General features: G+C 38.6%; 1 protein-coding gene across 2 annotated transcripts in view; it reads right to left on the reverse strand.

Moving 5' to 3' along the window:
• The window catches only part of GNAL (G protein subunit alpha L), a 180,716-nt gene that overhangs the window by 101,465 nt on the left and 54,398 nt on the right, over positions 1-24,853 (reverse strand). The window contains exons 1-4 of one of the 2 annotated variants that reach the window (XM_085052518.1): positions 12,083-12,781; positions 11,685-11,757; positions 10,779-10,833; positions 10,474-10,593 (exon numbers count right to left, since the gene is read on the reverse strand). In XM_085052518.1, the coding sequence (XP_084908644.1) occupies positions 10,474-10,593; positions 10,779-10,833; positions 11,685-11,757; positions 12,083-12,221 (387 nt within the window). In that variant the 5' untranslated portion in view covers positions 12,222-12,781. Of the gene's footprint in view, positions 1-10,473; positions 10,594-10,778; positions 10,834-11,684; positions 11,758-12,082; positions 12,782-24,853 lie in introns of those variants that run through there. The other variant, XM_085052517.1, reaches the window with a different exon arrangement.

Genomic DNA, 24,853 nt, shown 5'->3' on the forward strand with positions numbered 1-24,853 from the left:
TCCAGAGAACTGTCACTTATCTGAAAAAGATTTTGCTTATTTCAAGATCTGTGCCAATCTCTAACCTACACAACTTTACCCACCCCCAAGAAAATCCATAAAAGTGCTCATCGACCTCCCAAATATAAAATTAACAGGGAAAAATTATTTGCTTGTTTTGTTTTTCAATTGAAAGTATTTATGATTTTTATATTAATATCACTGTATAACTGGAAGCTCAGCTGCATGAATGCTCTGCTGGCAGTACTAGCTGTGCATTTAGGTCCATATATATCCAAATGTTTAAGCCTTTGCAAGATTAGACCCTCGGGAATATCGCTGCTTAGGATGACTTCTGTATTTATGGAATATAATAGTTCTTGCCAGCCTTTCATTCATCAGTGAGAAGAATCAAAACCTGCTCTGTAGAACTGAAAGCCAAGGATGAAATTTAATCCATTACTTCTTCAAAATCCAGTCAAAGTCCTCTGTGGTTTGAATGGCTGGCTTTCAGAAATGTCAACAGCCATCTTCCTCTACTGACATGATTCTTAGTCCCTAAAATTATTTTAAAATTATGATCTCTCACACATTCCCTAATTACTCTTTTGGTCCATGGTATACCCACACTCTGCTGTTGGTGAGCATGTTAAATTTGCTGCTGTTAAAATCTAGGGAGAAGTTCAGCAGATAACAACAGTGATTAGAAATGCTAATTCTAGGGGTGGGAAAAGAAAAGCTCTACCGTTCAACTCAAGTATGCTATCCTAAATAAGTGAGTCTTCTCTTCCCAAAAGGAACGGACAGCATGGACATCCTGAGATGGAAAGAGAAGCTAAAGTTAGAGGACACCTGCCTACCTGAAAGAATATTCTCACTCAAATTTTACAAGCTACAAATCCTACCATGAAGCCTCACTCTGCTGTGATACCTCCTGGAAATCTAACAATTAATGACATGGTTTCAGTAACAAGTGATGACACCTGACCTCTTCCTCTAGTGACCATATATTTGTGGCATAGTGTTTTCATTCACATATCTCCTCCACCTTTTTTTTTTGTTTTGTTTGTTTTTGCCTGGAGTTGGTATGTCCTCAGGGAGCACAGTCTGCACTCTGGAGCTCCCTGCAACCAGGTCCTGCTGCAGTTTGTGGTGAGCTGCAGGTGCGTAGGCAAGGGGCAGTTCATTGCCTGCACGGAGGGCAGTGAGGACAATGCTTTCCCCTATTTTAGTTAACTATTCTTTGCCTTTTCTTGTTTTCCTACCTGACAGTTCTTAAATTTGGTATTATTTAGCTCCTATGAAAGAAGGTATGTGGGTGTATGTTAAGAAAAGAATGATCTGCACAGCTCTGTCACTTAACATCCTATGGAAGTGAGGGTGGACGTGATCAAAAAGCATTCACCAAATTAACAGAGATAAGAGGGCTTGCATATCTTTAGCCTATTTTATCTTGCTAAACAATTTCAGTTCAAAACAGTGGGATGATTATTTGCATTAAAATATGTTTAAGTCCTACTGACAGCACCAAGAAAACTCAAATGTAATGAATTGGCAGAAGTGTCAGAAAATGTTTACTTTTAAAAGATTTATAAGGCAAAGTTCATCTCTAACGTCGACGTAACAGAAAAAATCCCAATATTCTTCTTGCTTAAGGATAAATATCCTTTCAAAACATTCAGCATAGGTTTTTAAAACAAATACTAGTAGATTAATTACAAGAGTACACTTTAAACCAACCAAAATTAATCTACTGATTTAATGCAAGAAACCATAATCTGCATGCTTCATGTGATAGCTGGCATGCTTACAACCAGAGGTAGCTCTGTTCCAAGAAATTGTTACAAGTTTCCAAAGTAAAAGGCAATACAAACTTGAAACTGTGTTGTACAAATTACATTCTCCTTCTCACTCCTTTGAAAGCGAAGGCCCTGAAACTTGAGTATCTTTAACTACAGAAAAACAAATTATGTGACATGGGTGACAGAACAAAACCATAAACATTGTATGGAAACTTTTAGCAGTTAACTGCAAATGTGCATTGTTCTTGCCTTTTATCTGCTTTATAGGAGTCCTATTTATATTTATTATAAAGAGCTTCTTAGGTCCTCAGGGGAAAAAATTGTTCATAATACTTTTTGGTTTGCATCCTATTTACTTCAGTGTATGCAAGATACACATAGAACCTCCTGTTCACACTGTTTAGCTTGTTCTCTGTTCCTCAGCTCAGGTTGCTACCTTCTGGAAACAAAATATCCTGTCTGTGTATGCAGTCTTTGTTGACAATAAAAAAGATAATCTGCTGTTGACAATAAGTACAAGCCATGGATGAAGCTATGGAGGTGATGAAAAAAGCAAGCAAAGGTCTAAGCTGGCAATGCTCAATACTGCTGCAGAAAGAGAAGCTGTGATCTCATCCAGGGCTGAAGAAAGGGGAATGCAGCTCTTCACTGCTGTGTACATGAACACTCACTTCTTTGAAACTCTAAAGAATTACACTAATATTATCTGAGTAGGTGACAGTCTCTGTTCCATAGCTCTCCTCTGGCTTCAGTGACAAGATACATATATGTGACAATTTATCCCTGATCTGTGCACTTTTATCATGGCCACTGAAGTAAAAAACAAAGATTCTCCCTGACTATTAAACATATTACTCTTACAGAACACTCAAAAATGGCAAAAGCAGCAAGTCAACCTGTTATTTTTGGCTTAGATATTAAAAGAATTAACTGATAATAAAGACAATTCTGAAACATACTCTGCCATGTCTACCTTTTCTTTGGTTGTGATGGAAAATCTGTTTTAATGTAGTTTATAAATAATGGCAATACATAAAAAATTTCAATACCCTTCCTCTGAAAACTGTCACTTGTTAAAGTCTGAAATGTCATTATCTGTGGACTAAATAGACCGTGTGTCCTCTTTAACAGTGTGGCTACTTCTTGCACTTATTTACATTTACTTCTGTTATAATACAGTTTGATTTACATATAAGGGAAAAAGCAAGGGAATTTCTTGCAATCATTTGAAGCTCATGTTAAATCTTAATATGGAAACTACTAAGTAATTAAATCTTCTACAGAGGTTACAGTGCAACTCAACAGTAGTGGTAAAAATTACAAGAATTTCTTTTGTTTCTTCCCTGAGGAAAGACTGGAAATCAGGATCAGTTTGGGATTCTGGCCAGGCTACTACACCTCTGTCAAGCACTAACCTAGGGATCAATGCTACTCCATCAGCTGTCTTGCCAAGCCTTACCTCCCAGGATGGCACAGGACTGCTGCCACCTCTGCATCGCAGCTATCCAGGGGATACCCTGGCAGCAGCCACAGTTGGGAAGGAATTCAAAACAGCAGATCCCCAAAGCAACCACCGTTTAAAATAAACCTTCACAGACCTGTGGCGAGTCCAAGATAATGACAGTACAGGCTTTAACCTATTGATTCGGCCTTTCTCAAATTCAAAATTAGGGTGTATACTGAAAAACACCTCATGAACGAAAACATTCTAATGCTCAGAAATGATCCTTTAATACATTTTTGGTTCTGTGAGGAGAATCAGTCACTCCTACTTAAAATGATAATTCAAGCTATTAGTCTTCCTGTTACCATCAAACCTAATATCCAAATTTAGATGTAAAAATATTTTTATCTTAGTAAAATGCAATATAAGTATATGAACTTTTCAGCTCAAATTGTGGCAAAAAAGGCAGAATGTGACATTCATTATTAATAATTTGCAGTAGTTGACTGGTTGCTGGACAGACTGTCAAAAACCCTCTAATTAATTTTTATTAATAGGTCCAAAACTTGGAAGTAATACCAGAAAATGTCAACAGGTCTGGAGACTACAGAAATAACTTAAGTTTTACTTAGCAGCAATAATAATAATAAATGACAATATCTTTCCAGTTTCACAATGAAGGTCTCTGTGTTGTGTGATGATAATAAATAAGGCAGGCTGGATAAAGTGTGAATACCACCTCACTATCTGGGAAATCAGACTCACAATATAAGATAACAAACATTTAATTTGGTGTTACTATGATGATGTAATATTTAATGTAACATTGAACTTGATTCACAGGCAGCATTGTTTGTAAGACTTTCTCAAATAACTGCCTTTTCAGAATGAAATTAATTATTTTACAATGTGAGCTATGAAAAAATATACTCTAAAAAATGCAAAGTACTCATGAAAAAGGTGAATCTTTTCCAGATATTTTAAAGCTGAATCTGTTCTTAAAAATATGAGATAGGAAGGCTTAGAAAAAACCTCAAAATTTAATATATGCTTATTTTAGTTGTTTTTCTGAATACGACTTCTATTTATTAACCTCAGATTATTTGTGATCATGTACAGGATTTCCTATGGCTCCCAATCCCAGTATTTCTACTGTTAATTGTTGAGGGCCTAATTAAATTCCTGATCTCCTTTCCTGTGATACAAATTTAATTCTTTACTTATCATTGGTATAAACTGTTGTGGGTCAGTGTGTTTGGAACAAGGGGAACAAGAAATATGTTCCACTTTTATTACAGAATGATGTTCCACTATAGCAAAAAACTTACTTTATGCTTGAACATCAGGAATTCTTTTGTCTAAAGCAAGCACCATCCCAAACACAAACTGTGCACCTTAAGCAGAAAATTCTGTGCTTCACAGGAGCAGTACTTTACACAAACCTCTCCAATTTTAAGCTCCAGTTGCTTTCAGTAAAGTCAGAGTATTTATTAAAGGGATAAAATAAAGGAATTAAAGAAAATCATGGTACAATTATGTAATTTAACAGTGCCAGTATATACTATAAATTTGAGAAATATAGATTTTTTTGGGGTTTGTTGGGTTGGAGTTTCCCCTGCCACCCCCCTCCACAATTGTCCTATACTTGTTCATAGTATGATACCAGTTCCAGTCTTGTATTTTTGAAACTACACAGTTAAAATAATTACTGGTTATTTCTGAAAGCACTACTGCTGGATTGACTGACCCACCAAAAGCAAACTCAGTGCTTACAGAGAGTAAGAACAAAATAAAAAGTAACAATGAACTATTTTTCTGATCTCATGTATGACATGCTTGTAACTTTAACACTGACTAACAGGAACATTTAGGACTCAGTTTGCTGATTTAATGAAAGGCAGACACATCTGCATGTGAACAGGTATTTCATACGGAAGGGAAGATATTTCTGGGCTTTAGCAGAATCTGCTCTTCACATGAAAAGAGCTCAAATTCAGTATCTCCTGTTAATTCATAGTGTACAGCATGAAACCAACTACTACCACAACAAAGATACTTCATGGGTTATGTGATTGCTTCTTCTCCCCAACACTCACTACTTTCCAGCCTCAGTTCTCCTGACAATTTTAACCTTTGTATGAAGACTAAGGAGCTGCCAACAGCTGTAACAGTATATGTGTTTTCAGTAGTCCTTCTCTGACAGCCATCTTCATTAATTCTTCAGGTGTTATTAATTCAGGGCAGTAATAATGTTGTCAGATCTACACAACTTTATCATTGTGTGGCCTTTCATACACTTTCTGTGTTTATTTAAATAGGAAATTATGTACTTGTATAAGTATGAAAAATTACCAATGTGCATCTTAGACCACAAAACACCACAAATGACTTGATTTTTAAAAGTCTAATTGATTTAAAAAAGTTAATATTGACCATAGCAATGTTAAGTGTCGCTATCACAGGTAGTTATAAAAACTTGTGTTCATTCTATGCAAAATGGTAAACAAAGCCCTAAAGTAAAAATTTGGATACAAAGAAAAATCAAGTGAAGCTATTTGAGTGGCAATAGTCGCTGCATTCTCTGATCTATGTTATTTTCACGTAAAACATTGTATATTTTCACACTCATGAAGAAATGGAAATTTCATGAGTTATTTGACAATCAAAAAAATGAAGATGATGCTATTTTGTAACTCCTTAGGGCTACATCAACCACATTAAAGGGAAACTTAAACAATTTGTGGTCCAATTAAGTCACAGTGTTAACTGCACAACCCAAGCAAGTTCAACCATATATGAACCATACTTACCAAGTTGTTTTTTTTTTAATCCAGGATAAAGATTTTCTACAGCCCAATACTACACTTCACCTGAGCAATGTTTTCAGTAGCTGCAAACACTGAGATGCACACTCTGAAAAGCTGCCATCACCAGGCATCAACACAAGTCTGAATTTGAATACCAGGTATCATAAAAATTTGAAATTCCTAACAAAAATCTATGCAACTTCAACTCCTGAGCAAAAGTATTTATCTTTCTTTATAATGTCTTTATATTATGAATACAAAGTCCTGATTTTTAAGAAGAAAACCTTAAGGAAAATTAAAGTCATCAGATAGAACTCAAATTGCAATATCTGAAAATGTAAAGCAAACTGCAGACCTGATTAATCTAAATGCACACATGAACATTTCATTCTCAAGAGCTAAATTAAAGAGCTTGCCTGACTAAAAAAATAGCTGTAAAAATTATATTTAAAACACATACTAAAATCAGCACAAGGGTTTGCATCCACACAATACACCACTTATGAAGTTTCCAAAAAATACTTTGCCTTCCCAAAACATTCTTTGCAAAGGAAGATGAATCTTTTGAAAACTCTCCCTGCTCCCTAAAACCCATTAAGTGTTTACACATCCTCTACAAAGCAGATGATTCACATTCACTGGCAATTGGTTCGTATGGCCAAACATTTGCCTGTGCAGTCCAGCGGCAGGTAACCACTACCTGCGATAAACCCACACGAAACTGAGCAGACGAGCTTCATCCAAGACGTATTTTATACAAAGCAACTTAATTTGGCTGCATTTTTGGGGAAGACAGAGGGCAAAGGAATTATGCACCAAGCAGTTTTGTAGTGGCCACAAAATTCAAAAACTTTAATGAAGACAACTGAACTTGAGTAAACACACACTTACATAATGCACCACAGCTATCAGCATAATATGGCCTTAATATGTTCACTCTGATTCACAAAGGACAAAATGAATCCCCATCAATAAAGGATTATAATTGCAGCAGGTCAATTCCAAATTCAACTTTAGCAAATATCAGTCAACATGTTGCCAAAAATAATTAAAAAAAAATTCTTTCTGATAGGGCTGCATGATACAATTCCAGTGCTAAAGCACTTCTGCTGATTCCACCTTTGAGCAAAGATTATGCCTAATCTAGTTGGACAAAAATTTCTCTTGATACCTACCACGACTTCAAGGAAGAAAATACAGTGGACACTTGACTGATTTCTATTTATTAATTTTGTAAAAACTCTAGCTCTAATTCTTAGGATTTCTAGAATTAGACCGCATCAGTCAGCCAGGAACTACTTTGTAAAAATTGTACAGTCTTCTATAAAAGTAATGAAAGACTACATAAAAATTATAAAAGAAATCCAGAAAGCTTTCATTTTTTTTATATCATCTAAATGAATCATCAAGGTAACATAACCAAACCAGATTAAATAATGATTTTTTTTAAAGTAAGTAAAACTATTGTGGGGGGCACTCCACAGACTCTTAAAGTAACGTTAAAAGGCTGTGAAGAGAAAACCATTGATTTTAAAATTTGTATTACTACTAAATAAAATGTCCTGCTTACATTTTGTAGAGAGGTATGTAATTTAAAAAACCAGACAAACAAAGCCCCAAAATGCCTTAGAGGCTAAATATGAAGTCCCCATCTTTACTCAAGTTCTTGGAATTTCAGTTGTAAATTGCAATCACGAGTATGATTTCACCCACAGGAAAACAGTATTTTCATATGCACTTATTTTAAGGATAATTTTCACGATTAAATGTGTATTAGTTAATTTGTATGCAGTTTAAGAATGTCTGTCCAAGCACATCCAATATGTCACAAATACGTTTAAATTAGCACCCCAGGAGTATTGGTGATATTGAGCCATCAGTGAAATGTCTGCATTTCATCAGGGATCTCTCTTTAAAGACTCATGATAAGGTACAGTTATTTTCCCCATTTGGCATGCAATGTATCTGAAATCCATCTTCAACTAACACACATTGATTTTATGACAAAGATTACATGGCTAATGTCATCCAAAAAATGACACATCTGTAATTCAAATTGCAACACTAAGGGTCTTTAACAAATCATTACCATTCATACTGTTACAAACCCTAAAATTGCCTCTTCCCTCATTCAAAGACGGGTAACCTTTGTCACTTCATAGAACGTGCCAAAATTTGCCCCAAAGCTGCCTAAGTCAGCATTTTTTCCTTTACAACTATTTTGAAGTAAGGATGACTAGACCTAAAGTCCTGAATGTCTATTGCTAAATATTGTATCGGTTTGGACTCACTGCGTTATTCCATACATGAGCTATTAATTACAGAATCAGTAATACTTAGCAGAGGATGCCTGACTGATTACTATCCAAGTATTTATTTTTGTATCTGTCCTTATCCAAAAATACTAAATGGGTCAAAAGTTATTTCAGCTGGAAACCTAATTTTACTTTATCGTTGGCTTAAACTGGAATCAAATTCAGCCCTGAAGCACAATAGCATTTTTTTTTCAATCTGCCTTGTTCACAAATCCTCCTGGAGATAAATAACATTCTAAACCAAGAAAAACTCAAAAGCCCCAGAAAATCTAGGCATACTCTACATTTTACAAATATTAAACCTATGAATTGAGCTGAGAAAAAAACAGAAGGGAAAATATGAAAGTGACGCAGAAATATATTTACTTCTAAACCAGAATTAGATTTCTCTTCTTCTTTTGAACTTGTAACAACTTTTTAATTTTTTTAAAAAAATATTAGGATTAGTAATTGACACTATTTCAAATAACATGATGGTATTTTCAAAACACCTACTTCATTGAAAAACACTTATTAATATTTTTATTTTAAACCAAAATGGACTCTGAATTGAGATTTCAAATGAATTATTAATTGTTTCAAAGTCCACTGGGTCCCATTCTTTTCCCCTCCAAGAAGGCTAAATTTTCCTCTGTATAAAATACCAAGTCATGAGCCAAATTTGACTAGATATAGCCAGCTTCTGTGAAAAAAGGGAAAATTTGAAAGCAATAAAAATAAAAAATATCTCCATCCCTATGGGAAGTCCACTTTAGCCTTCTTTTATTCCAGAAACTCAAAAGAACAGATGTACTATAGAGAACTGCAAAGTATATGTAGCACCAATTTTTTATACTCAAACATCTGAGGGTCAAAATTCGAGAAAAAAAACCCCAATCTACATAAAATGAGAAACAAAGGCCTCAGAACTGCAACACCTGCATAAGACAAATATTTCACGTCAAGCTCACATTCCATTTCTAAAAGAGTTTCTCATTTTCACTAACTTACATCCACCAATTGAGCAATTATGCAATATGTGGGTGTACCTTGCAGTCGTTTTTTTTTAACATCTGCATTCTGTGTTAAATTCTAACTGTACAAGATGTCTGATAATTTTTCTTTATCTTGAACCTTCAAAGTGGTGGGTTTACCAGAGGCAAAACCACACATCAAGAGAATATGAGTCACATAATAAAGAAACGACTCTTCCCCTTCTCCCCCTTCCACCCTGAAGCAATAATAACCTAAAGACACTCTATTGTAAATGGCTTTTTTGTCAGTATTGATAGAATGTACAACTTGCAATCATTTAGCCAACAAATGAAGATGTTTTTAAGTCCTTACTGTATCCATAACAAACTGTTTTCCATACCATTTTAAGGCAAATTAAAAACTGTGCTACTGCAAAAATAAAATTCAGAATGTCTGTGCACTTGCTTTCATGTCATGCATAAAATATGAAACATTCTATGCACGTACCTATAAATAATAACATTAGAAGACAGAAATGATGTAAGATGCCTATGCAAGTTAATCTGAAAAGTATCTCTGATTTGTCTACAAAAGACTGGCTTCCACGCAGAAATTCCACATTGATTCCATATCAAATTAAAGCAACATTTACATACAAGCAAACCACTCCTCATGCCAACGACAATACATGAGGAAGCAAAGCACCTTATTGATCACTGATTATGCAGGTTTCCACTCTGAAGTGCAGTAAGTATGGGAAACAACACTGAGGCCACTCTAGCCTTTTACTTCCCTTTATATCCTTTTCTGCAGGTAGACAGTAACTCCTCAGACTAACATCCTGCATCTAATTCCACATAGGAAATAAGCTTTCAACACAGACTTATTTGATGTGTCAATATGTATGATTGCATCAGATAACTTGAAGAGAACTAAATGCAGAAACAGCATTGACACACAGCAGCAAATAAATCCATAAAAACAAAACCCTGCACCACTAAAACAGGTGCAACCACCACAGTCTTGTAAGAAAGTTAACCAGAGGCGATGCTGGCATAAGATCTTCCCATGACTATCTTCCAGAAAGTAAAAAACCCCAATGTTTCAGTAAATCAAAGTGAAGCAACACATTCCCCCTTGAAGCAGAATAAATCAGTGGTTTCTGTTCTTACCTGTGTATAGTCAAAGTCAGAAAGAGGAGCTATACTCTTGATGTAGTCCATTCGAAATTGGTTTTCTGGGTTGGCCAATGGAACTGGGGGTATTAAAGTGCTCATAGCTGAAACTATCGTCTACAATTGGATAAAACAAAAAAACAAATACATTAATCTGGATAAATCTAGGATACAGGATCAATAGAAGATAATCCAATCTGATCAGCAAAATGGGATTTCTCTCATCACAATCTTGGAGAGCATAATCCTTATAATTTCCAGTACAACCAAGCATTTAAGAACAATATAAAGTGTATTCTTACCACAATCGCATCTTTAACATTTTTCCGAATATCCAGTATTTTCTGTTTCTTTTCTCTGCATTAAAACAGAAATATTGACACTTTGATTTTTGATTCCAAAACAGTTCAGTCACTTGTATTTAATTTTTTTCACTGATCGCTTGTTTATCTGCTCTTCAATCATTAAAACATACTAACAGAAAAAAAGCAAGGCAAATACATTTTCCCCTTATCCATTTTCTTGTATGGATGAAGAGCATCCATACAATGAAGAGCAATGCACATTCATCCCTAATATATTTTTTTAAATCAGACAATCATAGCCACATCTGCAAAGCCTCCCCTGATGGAACTGGAAGTCATTCTTTCATTTCTACAGCATGCTGTAAACATGCTCTAAATTAACAACATGTAGTTGAAGGTCAACAAATATCTAAAATTATGCTATGGATTAATAAGGATTTCTGGGAAAGAGTTCTTCAGAGAGAAAATGATGTAGCCTCAGAAACAGGATGATTTCTAGCAAATAGGCAAGATTAGTTTCAGTTTTACGCTAACCCCAGCACCGGAAAAACAGCACACAGTGTCATCCTGATTATGACTTGACATGTATTTTTGTATTACAGACAGATGCAATATTTGGTTATTTGCTTCTATGTAAAAAGTAGTCGCCATGTTGTTGCTACATAGGGGCCTGTCAAGCGCTGCAGTAGCAACAGTGTAAAATACAGTAAAGGGGCCAGAAGGAGAAAATGCAAACATACAATAGCAGCAATTTCCTTATTCTCACTCCCCTCCCTCCCTCAAAACACAGTGTCAAGCCACCAAAACACAGGGGTTGCGAGGAGAAATTTCCTAGCATATTGGGTGTTAACCTATTTCCAACATTTAAGGAAAAATAAGTCACAAAGTGCCAATAATTCTTACTCTGAATTAAATCCATTGACATGTAGGATTCTCATTTGTTTCACAATAGTGCTTTTTCCTGACTCACCAGCCCCTAAAAGAGAAAGAAGGGAGAACATTGTGATACACGGTTCAGGCTGGGGGGGTCGGAGCGGCTTTTTTTTCTGTTGCTGTTTTTGGACGCGACAGCATCTCCCACCTCGGCAGCATTTCTGTATGTGTGCATCCATGTGGCTCAGGCGCCGAGCTCGATCTGTGCTCGCCTGGCTCATTGCTCAATCCAGCAGCCTACATTTTCCATAGCTAAGGCGCACGCCGCATCTCCCGTCTCGGCTGCGCCCGCCGCCCCGGCGGGCTGGGGCTGCTGCCCCTCCTCGCCCTGCTCGCCCCGGCCCCCACATCTGCCCCTTCCTCCTTACCCAGCAGCAGCAAGCGGTGTGTCGCTTTATAAGCCAGCCTCTCTTTCTGCAACTGCTTCTCTATTTTTTTGTTGGCTTCTCGCTGCGCTTTCTCATCGATACGCTGATCCTCCGTTTTGCTGTTGCCCAAACACCCCATAGCCGCTGCTCAGGGTGGATGTCAAATCGCTGCCTTCACAGATTTAGTATTTACAAGGGGGAGGGAGCGGGGGGAGAGGCAGAAGACAAGTCTTTATATCCGTGTGTGTCCCTGCGACGGTTTCTCTCCGCTGCTTCCCACCCGGCAAGCTCACATAAAATGGTCTCTGGCCGCTTTCCGATCGCAGCGGAGTTGGCTGCTTCGCTCCCCACCAGAGATGCGGAGAGCAGGCGGCAGAGGTAACCCTGCCCCGGCGGGGAGGGGGTGGGGGGAGAAAGCCGTGCAAAAATGCCTAACATGCAACGAGAGGGAGAAAAGGGCTCCTCCTGGAAACCAGCCGGGTGCCGCTCTCCGCTCTCCCTCCCCACCGCGCACACAATCCCTATATTTCTCTGTAAAGGTCTATTTTTGTCTTCCTAACTCAGCACTGCCTCTTTCTGCGAGACCAGGAAACAGCCCCGCTAGCAGCCCTACGCGCAGGAGGGAAGCCGAAGGAGAAAGGTAAAAGCCGGACGGATCTACCTGGATCCTGCGGGGCCGGGGCCAGGCGGCTCGGCGGGCTCCGCGCCCCTCGCCCGCGCCGCCCCCGCCCGCCCCGCTCTGCCCCGCTCTGCCCCGGCCGCGCCGCTGCCGCCAAAACGCGGAGCTGCCATCGCCTCGGCGGCCCCCGCGGCCTCCGGACCCCAGCCCGCCCGCCCGCGGCCTGCCGCACGGGAACGGAGCTGCGGGACCCGGCGGGGCTCTTCCCGATCTTTCCCCGCGTTCCTCGGCGCTACTGGAAGAGCGTGGCGGCTACCAGAGCACGGGTTGGCAGTCCCGGGTGTGGAATGCCAGGCTGGCACAGGTGATGGCTGCCATCGTGACCGACCTGCGGAGCAGCCCCTGGCACCGGGCTGCGGAGCGGCCGGGGTCTGCCCGCGTGTGCTCCGACACACCGAGCCCGCAGATGCACAAACAGCCCGCCTCGACTTCTTCACAAACAAAATGTCCCTTGCAGCAAGTTGTCACGGCAGCACATGGGCCGTTTTTTCCATCTGAATATTCCAAATTCTATCAGCTGAACCAGAAAATGAAGCTGTCCAAACAGCTCATGATAATGTGTAATCTGAACACGATAACATGTCTAATATCACTGCAACAACAAATGCCGACAAGAAACCATATCTCTGGTCCTTCATTTACCTCCATTTTAGATCCTAAAATGAAACTTCAAGCCAGGCAAACATATAGGTATTCTTTTTCCGCTTCAGACCCCATGCTTTGCAAAGTGGCACCTCAGTGCAAAAGCAGCAGTACAGCACCTGGCTCTTCCCAAACCTGCATAGAAACCACCTGCATTGCTTGAACAGGGTGCTTGATACATTGAGGCACAAGAACACGAGAAAAAGGATGGCCATTACTCTGGAGTCCCAAAATACTTTTCAGCTTTTATCTCCAAATATTATTAGTCCCCCATAACTTGTAAAGATGGCTTACTGAAAAATTGGTGTTTAGATAGCTATATACGTGTGCAAAATCCTGGTCCCGACTAAAATCAAAGAGATTGCCATCTTCAATCAAACAAAATAGCATTTTAATCTGAAAAGTCTTGAGATGTGTGTGTCAAAAAGAAATTAGATTTTACAAGCAGAAGGATTTAGTTTAGTTGGGGTTTTTTTTTCAATGGCTCCCTCACTCCGGTGGGAAGTGCTGAATCAAGGAAGAGAAACTGGTACTGTCTACTTTGAGCACACATCAGAGGAAGGTGAAAAAGGCCAGGACCCAGAAGAGAAAGATGTGCTGCTCCACCTGTGGTTTGGTGTGTGGAGTTTTCAGGAGACTATGGAATTCAAGTGCCAGATATGTAGTTTTATGGTACTGCTTGATCTTGACTCTGGAAGCTGTTTTCATCTTCCATCTTATATAGGTGGAGGGAGCTGGGGGGAGAGGTAATACACTACAGGATTGACAGGATCTGCCAGGCCGAAATACGCATTTTTTAAGTGTTACTGAGCTGCATTTTTTTAGGACAGACTGCTTTTTTTCCTATTGACATTTTCCAGTCTGAAGAGGCAAAAAGCACCTCAGATATGAATAGGTTTGGAAGCACAATTCAGGGTATCTGCTGTTTTTGGAGGCTGTCAGACACAGGATATATGATGAATAGCTTTTTGAAGAGCAGTCATATTTGCTCCCTGCCACAGTACTGTGAGAGCTCAAAACTGAACAGGCTTGGTTAGAAATAACTAACTGGGCCTGAATTTTCATAGTCTTTCAGTGTCAGAACCTGTAATTTATGATGCACAAGATGTGTGTAGCCATATTTATTACCCAGGTAAATATCTCAATTTGATACCTAAGTCGCAAATGTTGCTAGTGTCATTTGGTCCTAGGAGATAAATCTGCCTTGTTTCTTCCCCTCCTCTCCTCAGAGGTTTTCCTCTTTCACATACTTGCATTGGGATTTTTGGTGCAGACTTGTTCCCAGCTTTGGAACGGCTCAGTGCCAATAAACAGAATTTTACAGGATCCTGGTATATCCTGCTTTTACCTTTCTCCAAAAGAGGGAAAGTGTTTCTCATTTCCTCTCCCCCTCGAAAAACCCCATGACCCTTTTGGGTCTCTTCCTCTTGAGAAAAGATCACACAGTTCAAGAATGACACGCGCAAGCAACCTGTGCCCAGAAAGAACTTTTGGCTGTAATTATATTCCCAACCCTCCCTTTGCTTTTCCCAAACACAGCACTTATCCCGACATAATTGAACTACAAAATCTTAGAAGCAATAATAAACAATAGAGAAATTTTCACCCCCTTTGGACACAGCTCTGTTTTTTTTCTAGAGGGAAACCATAGCTATAGTATGAATATGTCTCCTCGGCACACAGAAAAATCTGGAACTATAAAAGGTTGCAGCAGTGCTGTTTCACTAAACCAACTTCAAGTACAAATTGTACACAGAAATAAAAACAAAATCCCAGACAAAGCAAAGAAGACTATTCCTGGTCTTCCCCTCTCTTTTGAAGTAACCAATGTGGGATCCTCCTTCAGTTCTTAATCCTCCTGAAAAATGAGGTATTTCACATTGCCTCTCCCCCTTCATATCAGGCAACATACGTACACATACCTATATTTATATATGCACGTATATATAAATATAAATACACACTGAGTGGGTATGTGTGTGTGAAAAATGAGATTCGCCTTTTACTTTTGTGCTCAAACTTGGTACTATCCCACTGTGAAACCAGGCAATACAGCGTAAGCCCTCCTGGATGGAAACTGGAGACACCTTTATTTCCTGCTTTCCTCTGTGAGTTTCCACCTCAGGGTGTACTTTTTGTGAGCCTCAGGCTGAATGCTGGGGAGCCCAAGCTGCTTGCATGAGGCCATGTTTGCATTCTTATATGGAAGAGGATTGACAACCCAGCTGAAGCCATACTGGGTGCCCACCCCTGCCACAAAGTCGGTCTTTTTCTCATGCCTGTTCTGTTTGGGGTAAGGAGGGACAAAACCCCAATAAGAATTGATGGGGAGATCCTACAGATGCAGCTGAAGACACCTTGTTGCCCCTCCAATCCAGAGCAGGACTGATGCAGAGCTTTTTCTTGGAAACACTAGGTAAAGGTGGAGAAAATTTCTCTACCGAAACCCTGCAGCCCATTTACAGCCCATCTTCCCTTTACACAGCCTCTGTTGTGGCTTTGGTTCTGTTTTTTAAAAGAAGAACAAATGGAAAGACTGAAGTAATCAAAAACCTAGGAGGAATCTAAGCAACCAATAAAGAGATTCTTCCTGCTTGCCAGGCTTCCTGCCCCAACTTTCACAAGGATCTCTGAAGTCTGACACCGTCCTCAAGTATGGGCACTGAACTAGGTGGGTAACACTCTGGTGACCTGACCTCTGCTTCTCCTCACTGACCTCTCTTTGTCATGTAGCCCATTGCTGCAAATCAGGATATGCAACTCACTAGTAGGTGAGATTTTACTCCACCTCATCATCAAACTTGGGAGAAAAATAAAAAAGAAAAATAAATTGTAACTGCATAGGTATTCAAGAAAAAGAATTCTTTTTCCTTAGTAATAAATTATGGGTAAGTTTCTCTCTCTGCAGATGTCAAATATTAACACAAAAATACACACTCCCTGGAAGGCTACATTTGGAGTTTTATAAGATACATGAACCAGGAACCAAAAATATTATGACTCTAACTGTATTAAAAATACTGACTAAGGGTTTAGAAAAAAAACCAGCACATACTTTGCAGAGAAATGGATGTCATGCTAAAAAAAAAAAGAAAATTAAAAAAAAAAAATCTAACTTCCATCCTTTTGTTTAAACCACTAATGTCAAAAAAGTCATTAAAATTTTTTGAGAGGGGCTCATCTGTTTTAAGAAATGGGATGGGAGAGATGCCAGAAAAGATGAGGTATGCATTTCCACAGCGACCAGGGACCTGATCCCGAATCGCCTTCATGTCCATGGATTAAGGACAAATTCACTGATGCAGAAGAGGGTCAGGCAGTGCTGAGGGGCCTGGCAATGCTCTGAGTAGTTCCTTGGCTCCTTGACACAGTTTGCTGTTCCTATTCCCAAGCCCTACTCCTTTACTTGGCAGCTACCACCATGTAACTCACCTCACAAACCAACTTCTCCCATGCCCACAAACCACAACACACTCTGTCTCTGTGCAGCACAAGGGAGCAAAAGGGAGAAAGCAGCAAATGGGAGAAAGCAGGTGATGTGATGTGGTAAAAGGCTGTGGGCTAAAGATAATAGTCTGAAGAGAAGGAAGAGTTTTCTAGAGAAAAAACTGCAGGCAGCACTCCACAGAAATGACAATGATAGCCTTTAGCCCTGAGAAAGCGTTTGTGAAGGGGAGGATTAGATCTAAGCAGGAGCCAGATGCTCCTTGGGAAGCCTGTGTGGAAAAGCATCAGGTGAAAAGCAGATTTGCAGTATGATTGCACTAAAGAAAGAGGACAATCCTCTTTCATCCAAGCTAGTTATTCCTCATCCAAGCTAGTTATTCCTCATCCATGTCCCGCGAGAAAACAGAGGGAATATGGAACTTCTGCTATGGCCATCCCCATCAGCTCAGGGTTTCCCTTTAGACCCTGATTAGTAAAATAATTCTGGTGTTTATTCCTGTCCTTTCTGACTAGAAGTTCCTTATCTATGAAGAGAGACTCACATGGCAGCATTCCACACACGTCCATCTGTTGGTACCAGAGGCAGAAGCTGCTGATTGAAACTAACATAAATCCAGCAACGTCCTAGTAGCATTTAAAAGACTAAGTAACCTCCTGTGGTTTAAATATTCTTACATATTAAATGAAATAACATTGTTAAACAAAATTACATGGATGCTTTTGCAATAAGCAAAAGGGACACATCATTTGATGAATATGCAAGACTGTTATAGGATATGTTACATTTTTGGCAAAACAGGAGGCATTTTCCTGTCAGTATCCCAGTTTATGAAGAATTTCACTTGGCTGGACACTCCAAGGGCACTTCCCCAACTTTCCCTCCTCCCCTTGAACAAAGAAATACATTCCCATTTTAAGGCAGAGGAAAATTGGTTCTAATCAGTTGTTTAGGAGAATCCTCAGGATTACATAGATTTAAATAAAGCCAGGAATAACATGCTAATATTGCCCTAATTTAGAAGTGCATTAATCAATAAATAAAGAAGTCAGCTGGAATTACAGCTGAAATTACCACTTTCAAAAAAGGAGTAAAATCTATACAGGATACATGTCCTGGATTCTCTGGATTCTCTGCAACATGCTGACCAATATCTTGCACAGCTGTAACAGCAAAGCCAAATAATTTGTCTGCAGTTTATAAAAGGTTTTGTATGTCATATAAAATTTTGCATTTAATAGTGAATGCTCAGTTCAACTATCATGATCTCCCTATTTGGACAGGAATAAAAACCTGGAAAGCAAACTAACCTGTGAGATGCTGAACATATGTGTCATGTGCCTTAACCTCACCTGTAACTCCAAGGCACACCTCTCAGCAGGACACTCGCAGTCACAGCATGCCTGCCTCCACCCCTGGTCTTTAGACAACATTCTGCTGAGCCAGATTATCTCTACATTCACCCCAAACACATCTGGGATTTACTTGTATTACCCCTCTATCTTGATATAAATGTAGAGATGCATTTTAGTTTCTCCTCAGATGTTTTAACTTCTCTGCTAGAGAAATTGTTTTAGGTGGGAAATGGCTGATTTTCAAACAAAAAAGGAAGTCTCTACAGTTGAAAAGTTATGCTCTACTTCTTTTGAGTGCCTGCATGGTGAGTGGTATGCCTCAACAGAAAATTCTTACAAATACAGAAGATCATTGCATACAACTACCTTAGTGTGACTTGAGGAATTCTGTCACTGTTTCCTAACCCCGTTAAGGATCCCAACATGCAATTACACACAAGAGCAATCATTAAAAATTCACTTCAGGAAATAATGTTGCCAATAAGTGGGTAGCCTCATGAACTTACAACCTGATTTAATAATATGTATCACAGAAATACAGCTTTTGCTTGACTGCATGACTAGCAAATCCAGATAAAATATCAAAACTTACTGAATAAACAACACTCTCTTTTTCTCCTCATGCATTTATTTTTTTAAACTATACATCTGCTTGTAGCAAATACCTGTTGAGTCATGTTCCACTTGGCCTTTTGTGATATAGATCTTAAGTTTCCAGTAAGCATTTCTATGGTATATTTGTACAAAGCAGATGATCCCTGGATTAAATAGCTCTCACATATTTGCTTGTAATTGAAGAGACATGGCTTGTTGACCCACGTGGTCCTTTCCACAATCAAGTTTGTGTCACAATTAAACTTCAGCTTTCATAACATGAATTTATTTATTTCTCGAGATAGAGAAAATGGTCAATATAAAGACTAAGCAGATATATTACTTATATAAATGACTATTCCATCTGGGAGGGGGGGGGGAAACCGATCTTAAAGTGTGATAATCTCTTGGAAAGTAAGTCTACCTTTTTCTCTTTTTCTTCTGTTTGCTTTTTTACTTTATTCACTGATAGTCTCAAATGCTATTATGATAGAATGAGTTAAAGAAATTCAAACCCATATGATTTTACTGACCTTATTTTTACTAAAGCCCAAAAGTTTTTTTCAGCATCTGCCAGGCTGCTTGTATAACATGGGCTAGATTCTTTGGAGCAAATATTTCTCACAGGATCATTTCACTTGGGGTGAAAGGTGATAAAAGCATTGGTGCACAAAGGAGAAGGGGGAAAGGTTGAAAAGTCCACAGAACTTGCAGACATTTTGGAACAAGCCATTTAATGAGTTACTCAGGAATCTGTATTTTCTTACATACTTTGGGAAAGAAAAGGTTTGTTTTTACAATAAAAATGCATAATGTGAGAAAATTTCCTTAACTATGGCAACATTTTCTCTGAGTTTAAAGTTTCAGACTTAACAATGGTGCCATGTTTCTGTACAATCTGCATAATTGCAGGCTTGGTTTCAGTTGTTTGTTGGTTTGGGGTTTTCTGGTTTATTTGTTTGTTTTTTATGGAGACCCATTCTAGCCTGCTGCCTCACACCCTCCTCAAAATTTTAAATCTTAAGGTCCCAATGATGCAGTGCAGTGCTATGCAGAACTATCACAGCAGTGTCTGAGGTTAGCAACAGTAGAAATGCAAAAGGGGTCTAATCCAGCAATCTCAGCTAATGCAGCTGTTCACACACTGCACTGTCTGTTTTAAAACATTGAGAGGGTTTTAGAAAGCTTATGGCTGCTTGGAATATTTAACAACTTACAACAACACTTACATCGTCAACCAATTTGCCTACCAATCCTAAAACATTTAAAGGCCTTTAAACCTACCCATATGCAGACTCTTCCTGCTCAGAATCAGCTACAGCAATCTGCCACCCACATCACTAAACACAATGACAAGATTATGCTTCTATGTCTTTGCAGCCTATTCTTCACAGTATGCAAATCTTCAGGAACTGCAGTTCTGATCCCGATGCAACAGCACAAAAGCTATTGTCGTAAGAAATGGTTTAACCTGTCAGCAACACTGTCACCACAATTACTACCACTAATAAAGATATGATCATAATCTGCCACTTAAGGATCATTAGAAACATTATAACTATTGTATTCTTTTACATAGTTCTTTTACATGGACACTAATTCAGAATACTTGATTTAAATAAAATCAACCAGTATAAATTTTCATTGACAAATCTGTTCTTAACCTTTAGACAGTGTAGAGTGCTGCTTGCTCATGCAGGGAAAACCAGCTATTAAAAAGGCTAACCCTGCAAAACATCTATCAGAAATACAGACCATTGTAACACTGTATACAAAGAGGAGAGCTTGGAAGAAGCACACAGGGATGCTCTGTCTGAACATGTAAATGACTTACATTAAGCTAGGTTAAAACTCCTCAGTACCATTCACATGCTTGTGGTCCATGCAACAATTTATAGTGTGTTTGGGAATGGACAGCTGTACATTTACAAAGATTCAAGTTTTATATCTGGAAAAAGCACAGAGGGCATAACAGAAGTATATTCTATGTGATTATTTTTATATAATTTTATTGAGGCTGCAGAAACTATGAAAAATATAGCAAATACCTAAATACGAGTTGTATGTGCATCTCAGATACTGGTCTTTTGCTGCATACTGTATTTATGTATACCATCACAGAGTCCTCCTGTTTGAAAGCTTAATATCTGGAAATATTTCATCTCAGAATGACCATGAGCTGTCAGAGTGACCATGAAAACAAATCAAAACTGAACAAGGATATGCCCTCCCTGCCCCACCAAATTGAAGGCCCAGAACATATCAAATAAGGTATTCCTCACAAAGAGAAAAATACTAACATAATAGGAATCTGTGGAGAACAGGATCAACATTGGTCACCTCTCTTCAAGAGAAACGAACACAATTTCGCAGAGGTACAGAGAAGAGGGATGAAGAAGGCCAGACTGGATGGCTGGTATCAGAGGAGACTAGGAGCAGCAGGATTTATCAGACAGGGATTGCTGTGGTTGCCTGCAATGACCAAGTGAAACACTTAGAACACCATGGCTTGCCTTGCCATCCTGGGCACAAGGGCTGCTTCCTACTACAGCAGGAGCACTGCCAAGGGCTGTTGCAGGCAGTGTTGTATCCAGAACTGTGGGTCAGGGCCACTGGTTTTGCCTTACAGAAATCAAAGGCATTTTACTGCTTTCCAGAGAAGTACAAGAGAGCTTTCCCTTGACTAGAGGAAACTATTTAATATATTCCAATCTGAACGGTTTCACCTAATTGAATAATTCTGGCCTGAGATGCTGTGAGCTATGTGTAAATGAGGCAGGGAAAAAAAAAAAAAAAAAAATCAAGAGTTTCAAGCTGCCAGTAGAGTCTGGATCTGGTAAGAGCATGACTGGAGCAAACACCACCAATATCCAGCCTGGTCCAGCTCAGAGAGAAGCCCAACTGTGCAAGGAGTGAGAGGGCACTAAGGGAGCATGGAGAGCTCCCTTTCATTATGCTTCCTCTTTGTCATGGAGAGCTGCTGTTTCTGCCGTGGAAGTCCCATCCAGTGGAGGGAAAGGAGGCAGAAGATGGCAGAGGTCCACACACCTTTTGGAACCTGTTCCTTCTATTGTGTCAGCAAACAATAGCCTCCCGCTAATCTGTGAATCTCCTCAGGCTCCCTTCATGCCTTTACCATACTGCTTCCCCAGCCCCAGTTACCTTCTCTGCTATTTACAGCTCTCTGAACCGTCAGATTATTTCTCTGTATGCCCTGCAAGAAGTTAAGTAGAAAACAGAACAAAGATGTCACTGAGTCAAGTGCCTAAATTTTCCAATTGAACTTGGATACTTTCCATATGCTATCTCTAAAATTTTATGTGATTTGTAGCATGAGCCAATGGCTGTCTTCTGTTAACTGCACAGAGCACGCAGCCAAAGATTAACAAAAAACTGGTGCTGTGGCAATATAATTCTAGTACTGCCAAATTCTGTATTTCTTAGTAATATCAATTGCCTATGGGAGCCTGAATTAGTGTTAGTATACAATGTACAATTTATGGCATGTTGTTGCCATGAATTTGGTGAATGGGTATGGGGCCATGAGCAACCTGGTGCAGGAGAAGGTGTCCCTGCCCCAGGCATGGGGGTTGGAACTAGATGGTCTTTAAGGTCCCTTCCGACCTAAACCATTCAGATTCTTTTCTGTGCCTTTTTAGAAAATACTGAATGGATAGACTGCACTTTAAAAATTCAAAATATCAACAGACATAAAAATACAAACACTATGTAACTATTTAGGGATTTTTTTTTTCTTTTATTATACTATCAGATTTTAAGAACTAAATCTTACCAGATGATCGTTCTAATTGTTCGTTATTGAAATCATCATGATGGTAACTTACAAAGTCATTCTTTATACTGAGAAACACTCTGAAAGTATTTGGAGTACTTATAAACTAAACAAACTGATGCTATATTATCCATATACAATATGAAAGTAATGTAAAATTTTTTTGCAGCTTTATTCCAAATGTAGACTGTGGTGTTTTTTTTTAATTTGATTTTTTTTATTTACCTGGCACATGAAAATCCTGACTCCAGATTGAAATATTTTTATTACATATTCCAAGTTTATGCTTGGAATTTGTTCACTTGAGTATTTTGGGGTTAACATATCAATGATAAGTAGAGAAACCTCTGCTATGGACCACAAAGAAAATCTGCTATAATCATGATAGTAAAGACATGATGTTATATCCACTAAGAGTTAAAACTGTGCACATTATGCAAAACTCTATCATCAGTAACAATTTTAAGCAACTGCAGCAAAAAGGACTGAAACTTATAATACAGTAAGTCAAATGTGGGGTGCAATGCCACAACTAAAATCATTCTAACACAGATGTTTAAAATCTAATTACAAAAAATATTAGATTATTATCTGGTCAATCTGTCCCTTGAAATGCCTATTTCTCTTCACAGACTGTAAATGGATTCAAGGTGAGTTCATCTAGAGATATAATAATCAGTGCCCAGATATCACTGTGAAATGGAAGCAAAGGTTACTAGCAGGAAATACAGCTGAGCAACTGCATTGCATGGCAGCAAGCCAAAATTAGTGTATTCTCAGTGATGTGTTAATAACTTGGAAAATAAAGGTGCAGAGCTGGTGACCAGTCAAACCTGCTGGTCACCAGCAAGTGACAGTTTTTGCATGCAGTTTAACAACTCTGCTGATGATTCATAATTTTTAGTGGTATTAATGAATCCACTTTTTTTCTTAAGAAGTTAATGCTAGTATATTTTAATGCCTTTCTTCACTTAAAAGGAATAGTTCTTTCAATACAGTGGTGTTCGGTTTGGTCAATAAGCCATCCAATGACCTTAGGCAATGAGAAAATCCATATGGACAAGCAATTAATAGCTTCACATCTCAAGAAAAGAACCCCAACTTCAGTGATGCTTCACAAGGATGAAAGAAGAAAAATGCTTCAATTGTAAAGTACTATGTATCTATTCACTACAGGGATTGTGACAATGCATTATTCTTTGCATTATGTTTTTGTCTTTTAAATTCCTCCCCCTCTAAATTCTACCACAGCTGCAAGCTAGTACAATATGAATAAAATGCCTTATGTGCACTGATGCCAATACATATGAAAATTAGCATTTGCCTATCAACAGACCCAGGTAAGCCTGAATTTCCCTTAAAACGAAAATGAAAAGCAAGCATATAAGCAGCACATAAAAGTTTCCCTCTCCATGTAAAATTATGTAGTTAAAAGCCTAAGGTAAATGGTATGTTTTTGGTTTGTATGTATACACACAAAAATTTTCTGTCTCTTGGTATGAAGTTACCTCTCCATTTAAAGTTAGTGTTACAATTAATCCATCAGCTTTTTCATGGACTCCCCACCATCCAAATGTGGTCAGAGTAGTCACCTTTACTGGCTGAATTTCTGTGACAGTCTGATGAATGTACCTGAAACTGCCTTGGGATCTAAGACCTATAAAGATTGCTAACTTCAGAATTTTTTTTCTCCAAATGACCAAACCTTTCATCAAAATACAAGACAGAGACTATTCCAAATCTGCACATATTTATATAAAGTAAACAAGATAACACATATGTCTAAATTAAACTAAGAGAAACATCTGACTGAAACTTTAGAAGGATCACTGTAGAATGCTGCAATGAAGGTACAATGGACATTATGAAATTTCAGCCATTGTTCTGCAGGTATACCAGTTTGTTTCACATTTTTGTTACTTTCACAAAGATTTCACAAAGTTGTGTGAGAACTCATAACCACCATAAAAGAACAATATAAACTTTGAAAGCCCCTTCCTCCAACTTTTCATGCTTATAAGACCTGTCAGCAGCAGTCTCTTTTCCTTTGTGATACAGATGATACACATTTCAGAAGATTGCACTGAATATGTAATTACATAAAGATAGGAACTAGCCCTTTGAAACGCTCCTTCCTGATTTATGGGGCATAAAAATCTCTCTCAAAAGAAGCAGTAAAGCTCCTGTTTCCTGAAAAACTCCTGCTCACAGATCAGTATATAAAATTCTAAAGTGCCACACCATTTCTCAGTGCACCTTTTAA

The sequence above is a fragment of the Lichenostomus cassidix genome, chromosome 2 (genome assembly GCF_008360975.1).
Source record: "Lichenostomus cassidix isolate B80296 chromosome 2, HeHo_3.0, whole genome shotgun sequence".
NCBI classification, from domain to species: Eukaryota; Metazoa; Chordata; class Aves; order Passeriformes; family Meliphagidae; genus Lichenostomus; species Lichenostomus cassidix.